General features: G+C 47.6%; 2 protein-coding genes across 2 annotated transcripts in view; one reads left to right on the top strand and one right to left on the bottom strand.

The window, feature by feature from the left end:
- LOC119708155 (store-operated calcium entry regulator STIMATE-like) overlaps positions 1-11,995 on the top strand; it is a 31,225-nt gene extending 19,230 nt beyond the window's left edge. Inside the window, exons 5-8 of the mRNA XM_038154208.1 lie at positions 2,719-2,831; positions 3,962-4,045; positions 5,032-5,148; positions 11,341-11,995. Coding sequence (XP_038010136.1) covers positions 2,719-2,831; positions 3,962-4,045; positions 5,032-5,148; positions 11,341-11,454 — 428 coding nt within the window. The 3' untranslated portion in view covers positions 11,455-11,995. The remainder of the gene's footprint in view (positions 1-2,718; positions 2,832-3,961; positions 4,046-5,031; positions 5,149-11,340) is intronic.
- A 2,159-nt stretch (positions 11,996-14,154) lies between these two features.
- Positions 14,155-19,758, bottom strand: part of ITIH5 (inter-alpha-trypsin inhibitor heavy chain 5) — a 47,279-nt gene continuing 41,675 nt past the window's right edge. Inside the window, exons 12-14 of the mRNA XM_038154207.1 lie at positions 19,535-19,651; positions 17,868-18,245; positions 14,155-16,829 (exon numbers count right to left, since the gene is read on the bottom strand). Of these exons, the coding sequence (XP_038010135.1) occupies positions 16,531-16,829; positions 17,868-18,245; positions 19,535-19,651 (794 nt within the window). The 3' untranslated portion in view covers positions 14,155-16,530. The remainder of the gene's footprint in view (positions 16,830-17,867; positions 18,246-19,534; positions 19,652-19,758) is intronic.

Genomic DNA, 19,758 nt, shown 5'->3' on the forward strand with positions numbered 1-19,758 from the left:
TGCTAGTGTGGCTGAAAGTCTTGTGAGCTCTCCTCAAGATTTATGTACAGAAACACTTCCTGTGAGAAGAATCCTTTCCCACCCACAGATCAGGGCACCTCTGGGCACTCTTGATCCACCAAAGACATCAGGCTCAATCTGAGGATGCCTCTGAGCAGCTTTCTGGAGGAAAGCAGCACTTACATGAGCTCAGCTCCAGTCTTCCAGCCTTTCCCTACTGTGGAAGGAGATGGGGCAAATCTGTCAGATGGGCTTGTCTAGGGAGCACACCAGAAGCTGCTCTGATGAGGTTCCAGAAAATGTTGACTTGAACGTTCCTGGTGCTGGCCAGAGTTGGGTGAATCAGCGGGGGTAGGTGGTGGATTAGTGGGTGATGGACACTGGGGTGGGTCAGTGGTCCTCGGATGACCCCACACCTGCTGAGGTGAGAAGCAGACAGCTGCATTCCTTGGTAAAGTGGAAATGAGCTGCTGTCTCTTAAGTCACCATTGTAGCCCTTAAGGCCATGCTGCTGTTTTTTTTTCACCTTTATCTTGAATCATTTTGGTACAGAGCAGCCTCCTGTCCTTGGGAGGTCAGGATGCAGGGAAAAATAACAGTGGAAACACCCTCTGATTTCCCTGTTGGGCATGGAAGCTCTGAATACCCAGGCAAGTCCATGCCTAGGGTGGGTTAAGAAGCAGGTTGTCTTTCCTAGGGTCTGTGTGTGGTTGCCACGGGCTCCAGTGGTTCTTGGGCTGTTCCAAGGAAGTTTGCTGGTGGTGGGGAGCACTAGGAATGCTGCTGGAAGAGAGCTGTCAGGGTGGGTGCATCCCTCGGGGTGAAGGAGAATATTAATTTCTTCTTTCTCTTCTTTGGCCTGGTGAGCCAAAACCTGCCCCGAGCTGTGCAGGGCACAGAATGAAGAGCAAAGAGCCCTGGTTGTGGTGAGGAATGGTAGTGACCTGTCCCTGCAAGGGGGCAGGTATTTGGGAGACATCTCAAACCTGCTGCTGCTTTTTGGGCAAGCTGAGATGACAGAGGGGAGTGCTGTCACAGAGAGCCAACTCACAAAGGGTGCTGTGGCTTTGGTCCTGTCCCTCCACGGGGGACAGAGCACAGCTGACAACACAGAGCAGAAGGGAAAGAGTTCAAATGCAGGAAGGATACAACGGATGTGTTTGTTTTCCTGTTTTGTTTGTACTCAGAGCTCTGATGGGTGGTGATAATGTGGGGTTTTCTGGAAGAATCGGTTTGTTTTGGGGTATGGGGCAAAAAGGTTCACTAGACCCAGCGTGTGTGCCAAAGGCAGACAGGCATCCTAATCTATTGGGAGAGGCTTTTAGGAGGATCAAAGCCTCTCTGACACCAGCCTGTGGCTGCCAGCTGCCTCCAACACTGCTCCCATCTCCTCACAGACCACCCATTAAGCTGTTGCCTGCCAGGGAGCAGAGATTCCTCTCTCTGAAATCTCCACAGGCTCTGCTGGGTGTGCTTCCACATAACCTTCCTGGCTCCCTCTTCCTGCCTTCCCTCCATGCAGTTCCTGCTGGTTTGGCTCTCTCTGCTTGCTCTCCTCATCCCTGCACCCTTGGCTTCCCTCCTTCCCTCTCCTCTTCATTGCTTCCTTCTCAGTCATGGCTTGAGCAATTAAGAATTTGGGGCACGAGGGGATCCTACCTTGGACACTACCAGGATGCCTCAGCTTTTTAGCTGTGGCTTTGCAACGAGGCAGGTGTTCTGGTATGTTGCTAACAAATGACAGAATAAGGAGAAATCTACCTAAAAACCTATTTTGCACTTGCTGGGAAGCTGATCCCACGGAGCTGGGGCTGGGTTGGACACCAGCTCTCCCCAAATCCCAGCATGTGCTGCTGGTTTTTGTGGCCAGAGGTTTTTACTGGTGTGGATAAATGTGTCTTTGCAGACTGCTGGTGTTGTCTCCCCCTGTCACATCCTGACAGAATTGTGCTGAAAAGTGGACAGAAGTGAAGCAGGGCTCCCAGGCTGCTGCCATCCCTCAGTGCCAACTGCACAGGCTCCCTTGCACGGATGGAATTAGCAATTCTGGGCAGATTATGCTGGGAACAAGTGTTGCCAGGGGTTATCTTTGTCTTTAAGTGGTAAGAGGAAATGCTGCAGCTTTCCTGAGCCAGATACAGTAGCTCAGTTTTGCAGACCTGAGATATTCTGGTGAGCCAGGGGAGGTGATAACCAGCTGGCAGGGTGCTCACAGAGGGCTGAGGCAAGCACATGTAATAGATACAGAACCATTATTGTTGTTAACAATACAAATATGCTTTTCCTTATTTCTTGGTGAGTACCCCATTGGAAACATTCATATTTAATTAGCATTGATTCTTTTTGAGTGAATCGCTTTAAAACCTGGGGTGATGGAGCCCCTGTCTCTTGCTCAGACAGTATCACATAACCAGCCCTTCACTTCATCAGCACAATGAACTAATTCTGTTCAGGCCTGAGAAGTTATGCTGCTTGTAGTAAAAATGGTGACTGGAAATTTTCAAACTGTTTCTGGTAACTGTGTTGGTAAGGCTTGGCAGGGAGCACATTGCAGGTTATATTTTTAATTATTTATTTGCATTTACTTTATTTTATAGAAGAGCGTGCAGGTACTGACTGGTCCTTGTAAAGAAGAGGGTCAGTATCAAGCATGAGGCAACTTTTCTGCAAGGCTCTCCTCCTGCCCTCTGTGCCAGATTTAACATTCTGTTTTTCCAGGTGACCCTCCACAAGCTGCTGCCTGGATTGGCCAGTGTATCCTCTACTTGCTGATAATGGTTTTTGAGAAGACTGTGATTAGCCTTGTCCTGCTTATCCCTGGTTGGACAAAGGTAAGCAGTGTTTTTCTAGCTGTAGCTGTTGTGTTTTTTTGGTTTTTTTTGCTTTGCCTGATTCATGGTTCCCATTATTGAAGGCTTTTAATCCTCACACTTATTGACATCACTCTGTAATCATTAGCTATTACTTAAATTTTGGGAAACATGACTTTCACAATGGTTTGGCTTCTGGTGCACTCTCTTGCTAGTCAAAAGCTAATGGAATAAGATGATGCTTTAATTTTCTTTCCCATTCTTGGAAGGCTAAAATGGGCTGGGCTGGCAGCTGAGCTCCTTCAGTTCTGCCAGAGGATTTCTATGTTATTCTGTCAAGTCAGTCCATGTTGGTGTTTTGTGATCCCATGCTTAAACTGGGGGATTAGAGATTAATTTGGAAAGTTCCATGTGAGTAGTGTGTTGTCTTTTCCTGCTCAGCTGCTTCTGTATGCCAGCAGTGTTAACTGTGTTGATCAGAAGTTCATCTTTAAAAAAATAACAATAATAGCCTGTGGGGCTTTTAGCCACTTACCTGTTGGCAGGTAGGTGTGATGGGTGTGAAAACCTCATTCTGAGAGTCAGGGTAACTCCAGCTTGGAGTCCTCTTTCAGCAGGCTCTGAGGTACCAGGCACTGTGTGTGACTGAAGAGTTATCTCCAGCAGGCTCTGAGGTACCAGGCACTGTGTGTGACTGAAGAGTTATCTCCAGCAGTCTGGGAGCACTTATCTCTTCAAGGACTGTCCTTCAAACCCAGTAGCCCACCGTGCTCACACTTGGATGTGAACTTCTCCAGCAGCACCAATCCAGATCCAGAGATGCTGCTGGATTCCTCTCCATTACTGTTCGTGGCTGCTGTCCTTGTTCTGCAGATGAGCTCCAGGGAGCCAGGGGAAGTCCCACCAGTTGTTGTCATGGATAGTTACACTGAAAGACTTGTTTTTGCACAAAATCATGTGTTTGGCAGCTGGGCTAAGGGAATATCCTGTGTAATCTTTAAAGAGCTGGGTTAAAGCACAGGCTGCAGAGCTCTGGCTGCTCATGTAAGAAGACAAGCAGTTTTCATCAAAGGTCTTGCAACAGAGCTGTTCAAATAATGCTAAAGTTTTCTAAATAATGTTAAGTGTTCTAAATGTTTTCTCCTCTGCAGCTTCAGCAGATCCTCCTGGGTTACATCCCAAACCCTCAGCTGGAGCTCGTCCTGGTGATGTTTGTTGTGCCTTTCATAGTCAATGTGAGTGGTGCCTCTGCAAGTGCTGGGGGGGCTGGTTTGGAGATTGCAGTGCACCCTCATGGGAGTGCCCCGGGACTGGCTGGGGGCAGCCTTGAAGTGCCTGGGACAGGGTGGAGGGTGTGTAAAGAAATCTGTCGGTCACAAATCTGTCACTGCCACAGTCTCTGTCCTCAATTCCTGTCCCTTTCTCTGAGCTGCTGTGGGCCTGACCCTTCACCCCTTGGAATGAAGCTGGGTCTTGTTAAGTGAGAGCTCATCTCAACAGCATGGGGATGCCCAAAACCCTTAAATGTCCTATAGGATGGCTTGCGACCCTGACAATCCAGTCATTTGGCTGGATGTCAGATTGTATTACAGCAAGACAAGGTGCTCAGGGTAACCCAGAACTGTTGTTCTTATGAAAACCAGTTTGAGAAAACCTCTTGAAAGCTCAGTTTTTTCCTGGTTCCCCTGATTCTGGGTCATCCTTGAGCTGCTGCTCAGTTCCTGCTAAGGTGGGAAGTGGGAACAAGGTGTTAACACTCAGATGCTCCCTGGGCAAGCAGGGAGTTGAACTCGCTTTCTGCTCATCCCACGCACATTGCAATCGATGCAGCACTGGCAAAGTTGGATTGATCTGCCTCTCTCCACCATCCCAGGCTGCATTTCCACGTTGGAAAGCAGATTCTGGTCCTCAGAGAACTGACCAGGGACTGGTTCAGGCAGATGAGCTTTGGATGGAGCTTGGTTCAGTGGTTATGTTCTGGTGGAAACTCAGTCTGTTGTGGTCTTATTTAATTTGGAAACAATAGGACTTGTGTAAGAAGGGACTTAAGGAATTGGACTCATCCAATCACCACGGACACAATTGATGCAGGGCTGATTTAGATGTGAGGTTGATCAAGGCTGGATGTCTGGAGAACCCAAGAGGAGAAGAAATATCTGTGATTGATTGACTCTGCGTTTTGGTCTCTGCAATCTGTTGATGTAACTTCTTTCTCCCCAAGGCCATTATGTTCTGGGTTGTGGACAGCTTGATCATGAGAAAATACAAGCAGAAGGATACCCTAGACATCAATGGATCCACAGAAACTCCTCGGGCCAGGAGGACTGAGGAATCTCAGGTAAGACCAGGGATGCAAACTTGTGTTTCAGACCAAGATGCAGATTTGTGGGATGGTCTGTGTGTTTTACTACAGCCTTGTAACAGAGCATCACATTGCCTGGACTTGGGGTGGTGCTTCATGGGTGATCACCCTGCAAAGTCAAACTCTCTCTAACCATGAGCAGTGCCACAGCCCAGGAAGTGTTGCTGAAATACTGCCCTGGATGATGACAATGTCTTAGGGGGATGAGCTGGCTTCTGCACTGATCTGTGTGTGCAGGCTAAAACTGTCCCTCTGAGCTTTTCTATGTTTAATTGTAATTAATTTTGGCTGGGAAGAGCTTACTTTCCTCTCTGTAATTGTTAGCGTTCCTTTTAGAGGACAAGGCTTAGCTGGGAATCCTATTTTTGTCAGCATTTGGTATTTTTTCAACCAGATTATTGTCCCTTAGCTGGAGGAGGCTGTGTTTTGTGTAGTCTGAGCCCAACACTTGAAAGTTATGATGGGGGAGGAAATGCTGCAGTTCCAGCAGACTTTGTTCTTCTTCATCATGTGGGGTTTGTTGGGTAGGTGGTGTCTACTTCTCACTGACCTTTGGGCAGAGTCCACAATCTTGGTCCCTGGGAGGAATTCCCTTCCTTCTCCTGGCACCCAGGCCTGGTTTCAGTGTGCTCTGTGTACAGCTGCTGATATCCTGCAGCTCACTGGTGAGTCTTACCAAGATAAGATAATTTCTGGCAATCGCAGCCCGGCTCCTGGAGGAGCTCCTGCTGAGGAATTTAGGATGGACAGAAATAGCTCCTGCTCTCTGAGAGTTCTTTCATAAGGAGTAACTCATCTCCTGTGCTGATAGATGGGATGGCCCATCACTGGTGACACTGCAGCACACACAGAGGTGGCAGTGGTTTAACAGTGTGGGCACAGCAGCCAAGGCTTCTGTGACCCAGGGGTGCAAAGGGAAAGTGGCCGCTGCTGGTGCAGTGTCAGAGGAGTCCTGGCTCTAGCAGGGAGGGCAGGCAGATGGGAGCAGCTCTTGGGACAAGAGGGTCACTGCTGCTGGCCCTGCCTCTGGATGAACAGCTCCTGGTGGTCAAGCCCTGCCCTGCTCACTGGATGTGTTCCTGAAGGCCCAAGCTCTGTCAGAATGACACCAGCTCAGAAGCAGAGCTGAGGAGGTGACATCTCTGTGTTTGAGACAAGGACCTCCTTCACAGCTTTTGGAACCACACCTGGCAGCATCCAGGCTCACAGGGGGTGGCTGCTGTGCAGGTGTCACAGGAACTGCTGCTCCATGGAGGTGGAGCTGCACCTCTGCCTTGTTCCACTGGAACACTGCAAGTGTTTGGGGAGCTCTCTGGGACAGCATGAAGGGCTGTGAGGATCAAGCCTGAACATATTCCCCCTCGTGAGAGAGGGAAGTCTTGTGATGCCCACTTCAGAGCTGAAAAAAACAAAATTTACAGTCCATGACCTGCCTTTGCTCTTGGGGCAGCAGGAGCACAAACTCTTTTCCTGTTCTACTGTATTTCAAGTCTGTGGTTAAACTCTCATTTCAATGTGGGAGTAGAACCCTAGGGTCTGTTCTTGCCTCCTACCAAGTGCATAGAGACCAAAGAACATCAATGGCCTTGAATGTTCCACTGAAATTACTTATTCCCAACTCACTGTTACCTGGTGAGTGGCTCTTTCAGTCATCTGGTAACGTGAGCCTGTCCAGCAGCATAAAACACACACACAGCCTCAGCTTCAAAGCTTGCTTTATCTTTGCCAAATGAAAGCTTCACTGCAGTGTTCACTGTAAAATATTTATTGGGAAATGGATAACTGGAAGGAACAATACCTGCTAATTTCCAGATGCTAAGAAAGCCTCTTCTGGCAGGTCAACAGGCTGGAGATTTCAAGTAGTGGAAACAATTCCCACAATCTGCCACTTTCTGTCAAAGGTTTCTCTCACCTTCCAAGTACCTGACTGCTTTTCTCTGAAGACTTCAGCAGAAATTCAACAATGTGCAGGTCATCTGTTCATCCTGAAACCCTCTGATCCATCACTGCAGTACCAAGAGGACTGGTTTCTCCTCACAGCAGTCTGCAGGGATCGCCTCCTTCATGCTCAGACATGTTCCTGTGCCTCTGGCCAACAAATATTTTGGGTAGAGAAGGAAGTTTATGAGGAAATACAGAAGTGGGTGACCTGTTTTCCAACTCTTTCTTGGCACTGGGCCTTGAGGAATAGCCTTAAGCTCCTGCTTCAGGTGTCAGCTTCTTAAGCTGTGAACTAAAGATCATGTTGACTGGCTGAGCCCTACAGCTGGATTGACTGGAATTTAGGCTCAAAAGCAGAAAATGAGCATTTTCTGGGCTTGTTGCTGCTAATCACCTGTTCAAGTGGGGGAATTTCATGTTTCCCTGCTGCCCAGTGGAGGAGGAAGGGGGGCTGAGGAGTGCAGGGCAGAGCTAGTGTGTCCCACAGGTTTATCAGGGTTCATCAGGGCTGTCTCGCTGCAGGCGCCACCAGCTCCCCAGCTCACTGCTGACTTGAATTTCAGCCCTCTGCCTATCTCACCAATGGAGTGGCATTATTTTCACATGAACCAGCAGTTTGTGTTTGGAAAAGGAGGGGCAGAGATAGGAAGGAGAATGGAGAGAGTGGGCTGGAGTTAACCTGTTGCAAGCCCACCCTCTGTGCTTTCTCCAGGCGCAGCAGGAAACCTCATCTCTGTCCTTGGCTTGGTAGAGCAGCTGGGCAGCAAGAAGAAACCCAGCAGCAGCAATCCTGCTGGATCTGTGCCTGCAGCCAAGGAAGTGGCAGCCTCTTGAGGGCTTTAAAGCTCCTTTGGTGAACCAGAGGATGAGCTCTTACTGCTTCTTTTACACTGAATCCCTGTAAGGGACAAACTCCCTCTTATGGTTGGAAGAATCTCATCCTTCTTTCCTTCCATGTCAGTCTTAAGCTTTGTGTTGTTTCAGTCCCCTGCCCTGCCTTGTAAATGTTCATGGAGTAATTTTTTTCTCCCCTCTTGTGGGATAGAAAAGGATCTCTTGAATGCCAGTTTGCATCCAGTGCTGTTCAGCCTGGGGAAACTAATTCATCTGCAAGGCCCTTATTTTTGCTTTGTATGTGTCCTGCCCTTGACCTGAGGCTTTTTTTCCCTTGCCCTTGTAACTCCCATGAACTTTAGATCTTATCAGTGATTTCTTTGTTTCCTCCACTCAGGGAAAACAAGTCAGTTTTAATAATGTTTTATTTGATCTTTTTTCAGTTGTTTTTTCTTTCCCCAGGGAGGTGGATGAGTTTCTGTTCCTTTCCTGAAGGCTTACATTTTTAGAGACAACCCTTAAAGCAAAAGTCCAGTAACAGTGGTACTTGTGAGAAAAATTAAGGTGAAATTAGAGGCTACTGTGAGGCTGGAAGGACAGTTAATAAATATACTGCATGAAGGCCTGCCTCTGGTCAGGATGGAGTTCAGCACCTGCCCTAATTCCCTTCATAAGGAACTCTGTATTTTGGCACTCATTAGATGAAGATGCTGATAGACACCAATTCAATGGTGCTTACTTATACTGAAACATTTAGTCCAAGAGCAAGTTGGATTTTGCCAAGAAACAATTTTTTTTTTTTTTTTAAATTAGCTCAAACCTGTGGTGAGCTGAGGTACCAGGTCCTTACAGGGAAGATAAATTAAGGTGGACACAGAGGTGCTTCTGGAAGGAAACTGTCCCACCTCACAGCCCTCCTGACTCGTGGCAAATCACTCTGTGGAATGTGAGGTGTTTGAGGGCTGCTGAGTGAGACAGCAGCACATTGTCCCAGCACTGGGAAACCATGTGTGTCCCACCACACTGTGACCCTGACCTGGATGCATCAGCAGGGAAAGAGCCCATGTCCAAGTTGTTCTGAAAACTCCCAAATTGGAGTTGGGCTTGCAAATGATACCTGAGGGTGTGACCTGTGGCTGTCAGGGCAATGAGGTGCTCTCTCATGGTGCTGCTTCCTGGGCAATTGTGGAAAGGTTACTGGGGCACTGTTGCTCATGTAGCTTCTTAGAAGTGAGGTGTTGGGGCATGGGTTGGACTTGATGATCTTGAAGGTCTCTACCAACCCAGTCATTCTGTGAATTCTGTGAAGTGTGTGGTGGGCAGGTGGCAGCCTGGATGGGTCTGGGTGCACAACACCCTGCTTGGTGGGTGTCACCATCCCTGCTTGGCTGCAAGGGGATTTGAGTTTTCAGCTGAAAGCCACCCAAATCACCAGTTCAACAAACCCCACAACCAGCCTGGCAGAGCTTAGTGAGTTCACAATGCTGCCTGTGAGTAATTACACACACGTTTCTTCAGATCCAGCAGCATCACAATAGTAATGTGATAAACAGAGGAAATCTTCATGTGAGAGAGATGGAAACCTTTCAGTGTGTGTCCTGTATTCCTTGAGACCAATGAGGGGGACAAGAAGAGAGTTTAATCTGCTCTGCTGCTGTCCTTTGGGTGTCTGACTGTGAGGAGACCAGCCCTGGATGGAGGGGCTGGGGTGTGTGTGAGGGTGGGGAGCAGGAAATCTTCCCCTGCGGCTCTTCTGCTGCTTTGAAGTCACTGACTCACTGGAGTTGTGTTTTTCCTGTTTAGTGGTTTTGTTGCTGTGGTGACTGGCCCTGTGGTGCTGCCTGAGTGCTGACAAGTGGAGGGCATGTTAATTCACAGCTGTGTGTGGAGATAGAGACAGGAGTAATTCCCCTGCTCCTGGTTTTGCCCAAGGGATCCTGAGCTCTGGGAATGTGTGTGAGCACTGGGCTGAAAGTCCATGAAAGTCCATCCCTTGACTTGGGTCTTGGAGCTGGAAGGCTGCTGAGTCAGGCACAGGGGGACTTCATGGTGACAAGTGCAGCTTCTCCTGCCCAGATGTGGGTGTTTGAGGGGATGGGGGTGGGATAGGGTTGAGCAAACAGCCTGGTCTGGAGCACAGCTCTGAAGAGGAGCAGCTGAGGGAAATGGAGATGCAGGAGAAAAGGAGGCTCAGGGGTGACCTTATTCCTCCCTACAGCTCCCTGAAAGGAGGTTCTATCCAGGTGGGGATCAGTCTCTTCTCCCAGGTAACAAGAAGAGGAGAAGAGGGAATGGCCCCAAGTTGCACCAGAGGAGGGTTAGATTGGATATTATGGAAAATTTTTTTTACTGAAAGGGTGGTCAGGCACTGGCACAGGCTGCCCAGAGAAATGGTGGAATCACCATCCCTAGAAGTGTTGAAAAAACATGTAGATGTGGTGCTCAGAGACATTTAGGTTTACTGGTGAGCCTGGCAGTGCTGAGTTAATGCTTGGACTCAGCCTAGGAGGTCTTTTCCAGCCTCGAGGATTCAATGATTCTAACCTGTCCAGCCATTAATATTATCCATGCACACTGCGGGCTGGCTGGCACTGGGTTTCAGCTCTTCTGCAGCCATCCCCTGGATAAAATCCAGCCTTTTTCCTCTTCCAGAGGATGTGGCTGAAAAATGCCCACACGTGGCTCCATCTGCATCTTGCAAATGCTCCAGGCTGGTGGCAGCCAGCTGAGTGCAGCCCATGGTAGCCTCAGGTGTGGAGTTAACTGCTGAGGGTGTAGGGGTTCCTTTGGGTCCTCCAGCAAGAAAAAAAAAAGTGCTTTTTTTACCTCAAACACCAGTGAGAGGTGTCAGTGCTCTGCTTTGGCTCCCACAACTCTGACTGAGACAGGAGCTGCTGTGCCAGGCAGAAATGAGGTGCTGCCAGGCTAGGACACCCCTCCTGAGCTGGCTCCATGGCTGAAGCTGAGCCTGTAGCCCTGCTTGCCCTTCTGGCTGAGCTGTGGAGGTGACAAGCAGCTGGGGGCCTGGGAAAAGGTCTACATGTGGTACAGCTGTTCCCAAAATGTGTGGCCTTGATTTTGTACATCTCCACTGAGGCTTCAGCCAGGCCTGGACGTCCACGTGTGAGTTCTGTCCCATGGGGATCAGAGCCTTCAGCTGCCCATTCTGCTCTCAAGGAAAGGGACACCAGATTGTCGTGGTACCTGTGCCCAAATCTGTTTGGCTGTTGTTGGAGAGATGGTCTAGATGACCTTGAGGCCTTACCCATGGGCCAGGGAGGATTGGATCTGGCAACAGACCCCTCTGTAGGAATGCTTGACTCATTCAGCAAGCAGTACTGAGAAGCTCTGAGACCTTTGACTCCATCAGCATCTGTCTGTTCTCATTTCTAGGTATTGCTGTCTCCAGACATGGATTTTGATCAGTCTGAAAGCGACCAGGATATTTCAGGACTCTGGGGAACCAACCAGAAGATGAAGCAGCCCAGCTATCAAGTGGTGATCTGACAACAGCGGGACAAGGGAGGTGGAGGAAGGAGCAACACTGTGATCCTTGAGCTGGCCAAGGAAGGGCAGGGTGGGGAAAACTGAGTGACCCTTGTGGATCTACAGAGATCCTTTTGCCTGCCTCATCTTAGAGCTGTCCTGCAGTTGTCCTGTGGGTGCTGTCTGTGCATCCTGTACAGGCTTGAGCAGTATCTGCTTTACCTGCCTGCCCCACATGCAGGCACGTTGAGGTTGGGGATACAGGGATGGATTTTCCCTGGCTGGACAACTGGGTGTGACTTTTTTTTTTTCTTCTGTCACGGCTAGAGACTGAAATGAAAATATTGTCTGTTTTTTTAATAGAAAAAGAAAAAAAAAAGAGGCTCTATTCTGTAGTACCTGAACTGTGACACTTTTATATGCACAATGCTCAAGAGAATTGGTTTGCAATATGTATTTAAATGTCTTGAATTGGGAAGCTTGTCCCAGTGGATCTGATTCTTTTTACTGTTTTATAAGGAATCCAATAAATATTTGACCTAAAATTGCTTCATAGATTAAATGCCTTCATGTGCTTATTGTTCTGCACAACCCCAATGCTGTGAAAAGGAGGAAGGGGAGCTGTTGAAATCTTTCTTGACCAGGTAACATTGTGTTTCTGCAGCAGGGCTGGTCTGGTAAACCTAAAGATGAAGAGCTTGAGCCACAGATTTTGATATCTGTGGTTGAGTTGCAGGAGCTGCTTCAGTGCAAAGCCCTGATGCTGCAGCCTCAGCCTGTGCTGGGCTCCAGACAGACTCAGAGATGGATCCCAGTCAGCACCTTACAAAGGAGTGTTTACTGGAAGCTGACAACTCGCCTTTTACTCAGTTTAAAATAAACAAATGAAATGTCTGCAGGATCTGATTCAAACTGTGTCTGAAGCCCCATTAGCTAGCCGCGTTTTGGGGGTAAGGAAGGAGCAGGGGTAGTACAGCTGCTGGAAAAGACCCTGGGTCACCCCAGGACTGGCACTTTCTGCTCCAAGTGTGAAGTGCAGGGCTTTGCCCTGTTTGCCTTCCTCTTAGCAAGCTGTATTTGTCTATAAACACAAAAATGCAAAACACTTTGCAGCTGTCCTGGGGAGACACAGAGCAGCTGCACCACCCCACTCCCAGGCTGGATGCAGAGACACAGCTGTGGAGAGACCCAGCCAGAGTCCAAATGGGGGGATAGTCCTTGGAGCAGGGATCCAGGATCCACTGGGCTGCTATCCCTAATGGAGCCTTAGCCAGGCTTTGCTTCTTGCAAGACAACTCCCCTTAAGTGATGGATGGGAATGTTCTTTTATTTTTCCTTTTCCCCTTGTATTTTTCCCAAGAAAACTGTGCTTATTAAGGAGTAAAAATTAAAAGGATTTGGATTTTCTAACTTGGATGGATTTAGATGCAAAGGCTGAGCTCAGAGCATGAGAAGGTATTTGGTGGGGGTTTTTTTGGGGTTTGGTTTGTTGTTTTTCTCCTGACTTCAAAGTGGTTTGAAGCCTTAGATGCAAATCAAAGTCTCGGATGCCCCTCAGTGAACTAGACACGCTTGGCTACACTTGCAGCTGTGCAGCTTTAAACTGTTTTTCTGGAAATTAAGTCCTCATTTTTGTTTTTCTTCCTTAATGAAGGGTCAAAATCCTACTTCTGCTGGCACATCAAAAGGCTTTTGGAACACATGGCACACAGCTCTCTGAATGGATTATTTATATTGCTCAGTGCAGTTGGTTTCACAACACAACTTCTGCTTGTCTGGGGGGTTCTGCACTGGTAAGGATTGGAATAAGTCCTGTGCTGTGCAAGGTTTTGGCTGGAAATAGATTAAAACAGCTTCCCTCTTAGAAACTTGCTCCCTGTTTTGAGGAATACTGGTGTTTTGCTCTTGCTATGGGGCTGCACAGTGCAATCCTGCAGTGGGTGAAGAGTGCAGATTTGGCCAAAGCAATGTCCTTGTTCTAAACTGGACTGTGAGTGACATAACCTTCATTTTGGCTCTTAGTTGAGGCTGTCTGAGAAGGTTCACAATTGGCAGTAGCAGGGAGAAGTAAGATGTGGGGGAAGGTTCTCCCTCTCAATCCTTGTGTAGCCAGTGCTGTTCCAGCAGCCCTGCTCCCTTCCCATCTCTGAAATGGTGCCATGCAATTGTTTCCACTGCACTCCAGAGTGAGTGCTCAGCCTCATTCCTGAGCTGTCTGAGCAATGTGCAATCACTGGACACATCTCTGTGAATCCAAGTGTTCTGTCACACTCTTGGAGATGAGGACAAATGCAACTTTGCTGCAATAACTGCAGAGAGGTCTGGGAACTCTCTGGGATAGCATCAAGGGCTGTGAGGACCAAGCCTGAGCATATTCCCCCTCGTGAGAGCGGGAAGTGTTGTGATGCCCACTTCAGAGCTGAAAAAAACCAAAATTTACAGTCCATGACCTGCCTTTGCTCTTGGGGCAGCAGGAGCACAAACTCTTTTCCTGTTCTACTGTATTTCAAGTCTGTGGTTAAACTCTCATTTCAATGTGGGAGTAGAACCCTAGGGTCTGTTCTTGCCTCCTACCAAGCGCATAGAGACCAAAGAACATCAATGGCCTTTAATGTTCCACTGAAATTACTTATTCCCAACTCACTGTTACCTGGTGAGTGGCTCTTTCAGTCATCTGGTAACGTGAGCCTGTCCAGCAGCATAAAAAACCCACACAGCCTCAGCTTCAAAGCTTGTTTTATCCTTGCCAAATGAAAGCTTCACTGCAGTGTTCACTGTAAAATATTTATTGTGAAATGGATAACTGGAGCCTTCAGGAGACCTTGAGTATATTTCTCCAGGTGCTTCATTGGACTTGATCCTTGTTATCTTCAGGCTCTGAAAGAAATGTGTTTCCTTGGCTGGAGGAGGAGGAAGAGGAGCAATGATGAATTATTAGCAATAGGTGTGTGTTTATATATATTATATACATATCTATATACAGAGGAGGTGAGGGGAGAGCCTGAGCCAGTCCCTCCCCTTAGCAATACACGTGGACAGCACAACGTGGGAGGAGAGGGGAGGTTTCAGTAAGGACAGTATGGAGACACCTGCCAAACCCTGGGGTGTCCAGAAATCCTCTGCTACTTTCCTGTTTGCTCTGTGCCAGTGAAAGGGGAGGGAGTTTGGGTGTGGGCTGTGGGTGATCTTCCTACTCTCTTCTTGGGCAGAGACGTCAACTTCACAGCTGTTCTTCCTCATCTCTTCCTGGCCCACAAGCAAATTGCAGAGCATTAAACCTCTGTTTTATTCCACACTCAGGACTGTGCTGAAGGTCTTGCCTTCAGCTCTCCCTCACAGGAGGGCTATTTCTCCAGATAGCAGGCCCCAAAGCAGTAGTTTCTTCTTTATGTTCTGTTCCAAAGTACGAGCCTTGGCATGAGTTTTGTGCTAACTGAGCTCTCTGTAAGGATCTTCCAGAGTGCAGTTAAATCTTGCTGGTTGCTTTTGGCTGTTTCCAGGCAGCACATGGTGTGAGTAAAGAAACCATGCTTGCCACCTGCTCTGCTGCCACGGTGCTTGCAGCACTAACGAGCTGATCAAGCAACTGGAAAATCACCACCCCACCTCCAGCAGCTGGAGCTCCAACAGCAACAATATGATTTAATTGTTAAATATGAAAAAAAAAATCAGTCAAGATTGAACCTATTTCTGTAGGTCCCTGGCAACTGTTTTTTCCTAACACATGGATATCATTTAATTCCTGGAGATGCTTCCACACCCAGCCTCCCTCCTTTCCAATTCTGGAAAGGCAGAGTATTCATGAGCTCAGTTTGGCCTTGCCTTGCCATGTAAATGTCTTTGTGGTTGTCAAGTCCCCTTTGGACAAGTTCTTTGCTAAAACTCCCCTGTGGCTGATCTATAGCATTGCTCAGTGATGCCTCACTTTAAAACACACCACAGCCTTGCAGTTTTGGGTTTGGAGCACCACCTGCAGTGGGGGTGGCTGGCAGACCCTTCTGTAACCTCCTGCTGCCAAATTCCTGCTGCGCACAAATTCCTGCAGTGTAAGGAAGGAGAAGAAGCCAGGGGAAATCGGGATGAAAATTTTTTGACAATTTGGAATAAATAAAGACTTCCTCCCTGATTACAAAAGCAGCTAGAGTCATCTAGTTGAAATTGAAGTGGCTGCTTTGTAGGCTCACAAGCTGTTGTGGGTTCTGGGTTGTCATCCCTTAGGAAATATTAATCTTTGCTGAGCAGAAGGGGTGTGATGCTCAAGGACATGGCAGGTCTGCTGGAAGCTCACGGTGGAACTTTGTTTCTTCCTGAGGGAGTCAAGACTCAAGAAATCACTAGCCCTGCAATGTTATTTAAATTGAATTATGTTGAATTAACTGATCCATGGAATGGGAGCCTGCACCACTCCTGTTGCTGCTAAGGACCAGAGGTGCTTTTTAAGCACACAGCCTGTGCACCAAGACAGCAATAAACCCCATCAAGCTTTTTACCACTGTTTCAAGGGTTTGTAGTGATTGAGGGAACATCATGTTTAGTGGCAAATCCAGACCTCATCACACTAACCAGGAAGGCAACACCCTCCTGTGGCCTGTTGATTTAAGGTTTTGATTTTGTTTGATGCTAATAGGTCACTGCAGATGAATATCCACTCACCTCTCCTCTCTCTTTTTGTCTTTCTCTCCTTTTCCCATGGACCAAGGTTGGAGCAGGTGCTCCAAGTCACTTCTTTGCAAAGCCTATAACCTCAACAGGCACTGTTCTGTTTGATCTGCCTTTTGTGGGGTATTGCACAGATCCCTGCATGGGTTTATTTTAAGGTCAGCAGCCTCTGTACTGTTCACTGGCTTATTTCTCCCTCCCCACTGAGAGAGCATCAATCATGCCTTTAACCACATCCTTTTCCCCCAGCCTTCTTTTTCTTCAGGAATTTGATGAACATTTCATTTAGCATGAAAGAGAGACAGCTGACTTCCAAGGACAAAATCCTTGGTTTCTTTGGCACCAAAAGGTAAGGAAATACTCAAAAGTTGCCTAGAAAAGGCTTCGGAAGGGACCTGCTGTCCCACGTGCTGCTGCAGTGCATTGCTGTGACTGGTCCTAAAGGCTGTTGATTGTCCCAAAGCTGGTCCCTGTGTCGAAGGGATGAGAAGCCAGATAGTCCTTATAGCTCCCATCGATCAGTTTGTCTGCATTGTTTTTAGCAAACCAGCAGTTGATTTCCTGCTGGCCATTGTAGATCCTCCTCTGCTTCCACACCACGGGAACCAGCCTCCCCTTCACCTTCAGGGTGTTTGTAGGGTTTGCCTTCAACGCCCCCGTTTGGTTCTGCCCGATCTCCTGATGACTTGTGTTCAGGGATTCCTGAAGAAGCTTAACTTCATGGCTCAAGAACTGACCTGCAAGGCAAGATAAAATAAGAGTCCATGACTGGCTGATTTCTGCCTGTTCATAAATTGCTGTGGTTTGGTGGTTTGGGTTTTTTTTTGTTGTTGTTTTTGGTTTTTCTGTTGGGTTTTTTTTTTTTTTTTGTAGAATGCATTTGAGGATTCTCAGCCTACAGAGCTTCTCTGCATGAACAGGATGAATCTTGTTCCTATGATTCATTTCTAAATCCCACAAACAAAGAGGTTAGAATAAAACCCTATTTTTTTTCTCCATGGGTCACTAAAGAGCTGAAGAGGTTTTTTAGCTGCCAGTAGTAAGTTCCCTTCTGTGGGATATGCTTACTAGAGGCTAATAACACACACAATGTCCATCAGCAAGCAAAAAGCCCTAGGCCTGAAGATTCAAGTTCTGTTCCCTTGCCCTCTTGGGAGAAAGTTCTTCTAGGCCAAACCCAAGTGTGGATTTAGAGGTTTGTCCATGAGAGTGGCCTGAGTCCAAAACCCCACTCCTAAGGGATCATATCTCCTCCTTCACCTGAGGCTCAGTGGCACACAAAATATGGCAGAAGTTTTAGAGTTCTGTACATGACCACAAACATCAGTACTTCTCATTGGCTGAAAGAACACAACCATCTAGGTATTAGCTGAGCCTACCTAAAGCCTAGTTCCTTATGAAAGGTAGGGGTGGCTCTTCTTTCATTTCACATTTGAAAAAAAGGGGCCACAAAAAGTTCTTGGGGAAGATTTGGTTTTTGTCTCTACGTGGGAGCATCAAGCATGTGTATTCTAATAGTAACTCTATTGAACGATCATTAAAAGAGTGGAAATGAGAAAACCAGGCACAGCTGGGATAGGGAAAGATAGCTCCTACAGGAAAGGACAGGAGAGGAGTTGGAGGTATTAGAAAGAGGGAAGTTGTTTGAGAAAGGATGTGAAAGTCTCACCTGGGAGCTTAATCCCCACCTGCCTTGCTCCTTCCCTCCTGTCTCTGCCCAGAAACACCATTTTTTTCCTGATTTACAGCTCTGAACCTGAGAACCTGCCACCTACCCAGTAGCCCGTGGGAGTCAGAAGAGAGGCCTTTACTGTTAGAGATGTAGAACCCCAGGTGATTCCTCTGGTATGGGGCTGGCTTCTTGTAGTGGTGGATGAGGATGACGAAGCTGATGGAGTCCCGGATGGTCACGGTGATGTTGGAGTAGGCAGAGATGGACACCTCCAGGCTCTGGCTCCTCACGACAGCACTTCGGCCACAGGACAGGACAAGCCTTTCCCCGTCATCCAGGATGACCCTCTTGGGTGTGATCTCCAGGTAAGACCTCTCTGGCTTATTGCTGAGGATGGTGATGGTGCTGAAGTAAGTCCGATGCTTCTTGTGGCCGTTGGGTGGTGCGGGAGCTCCAATTAATTGTCCGTTCACGGTTACACCTTGCAGGAAAACAATCAGTAAACGAAAAATCCTGGAACCCAGGATCCCAGAGCCACAGAACAGACTGAGCTGGAAGGGGCCCAGCAGGAACAGGTCTATTGTCTCAATGACACAAGCCTTGTGACTGAGGACATGCAGGCTCGCCACCTCGTGCTCAATTATTTCACTTACCAGCGTTCAAACGAGTATAATCAGTCTGTTATGGAATTGTGACCTCATACAGAGCACATAAATTTACCCAAGCTCAGAAATACTGGCCTTCTCTGCAGGCAGGTGCCCCCAGTCCCATTAATCCCAGTGTACACAGTGCCACAAAAAGAACCACTTTTGAGTATTCTGAGGTGCAGATCCCAATGCGTCAATTAAAGCCTAAAAGTCCACAGTAATTTTCCCAGTCATTTTAATATTTGTTGTGACCTATTGTCCATAAGACAGTGACTCACTTCCCACAAGCCTCTGAAGACTGACAATTAAGGAGGAGGCTTGTTGCTAACCCAAGCCATTAACACTGAGATTAAATGTCTCCATATCCCATTATTCTTGATGGGATCTCTCATTTCTGTCTTCAAAGATTCAAGGTTCTAGTGCTACAGAGTCTGTTTACCTCAAGCTCATTCTGCATTTGAGCCACAAAATCATTCAAGCAGTAGCACAAACAGTCTGTGAAAGAAGTTGAAGGGAAACATTGCCTGGAGCTGTATTTTGTATTTTTAAGGCAGACATAAACACATAAATAAGGGGGCTAGACCACTGCCACACAGAACAGAATCCTTACAAATTTATTGTGGGGTTTTGTAAAACAAGCCTGTGAATTGTCTCTGGTTTTGACACCCCTTTCTCCCACTGTTGCCCTGAGCAGGACATAATCTGCTCATTAGCTGCCCTGCTTAGAATTCCAGATGGGATCAGACCACGTTTTGGCTCAGATTGGCTTGGGTAAAGCAGATCCTGAATCATGTGGGTTTTCTCAAGACTGTCACGACTCTCTAGCCAGTTTGGTGGTTTCTTTACTAAAAGAGCCATGGTGCTTGGGTACGTTGCTCTGTCCTAAACCAAACAGTACTGTGGGTAAAGAGAGAAATTCCCACAGCAGAGCAATTTTGTTGAGTCCAAACCTTTTATCTGCAAGCTGTGACTTTGTAACCGGGTGAAGCTGAACCATAGAAGAAACTTTTTCTAATTTCCTATCATTTTCTTGCCTGAGGCACCTTGGTGCTTGGTCTGCTGCAAGGCTTGGCCTTACACTTTGATTTTCCTCCACAAGAAACTGCTTGACTCGGCTGCTCACCAGATTCCTTGTGATCAGAGACCAGCCTGAGAATGTCCCCTGGTTCTCCATCAATATTGAAGCAGACAGAGAACTTGCTGGAGGGAAAATCAATGACGAAGTGAGGGTCCCCATCCGCTGAGAAGACATGGAAAAAGAGAAAAATGTGAGAGGCTCACACAAAACTGCAGTGCCCAAGATTGCAACAAAACTGGTGTTTAAAGTGTGTTTGTCCCTGTTTTTTC

Source organism: Motacilla alba, chromosome 1A (genome assembly GCF_015832195.1).
Source record: "Motacilla alba alba isolate MOTALB_02 chromosome 1A, Motacilla_alba_V1.0_pri, whole genome shotgun sequence".
Taxonomy (NCBI): domain Eukaryota; kingdom Metazoa; phylum Chordata; class Aves; order Passeriformes; family Motacillidae; genus Motacilla; species Motacilla alba.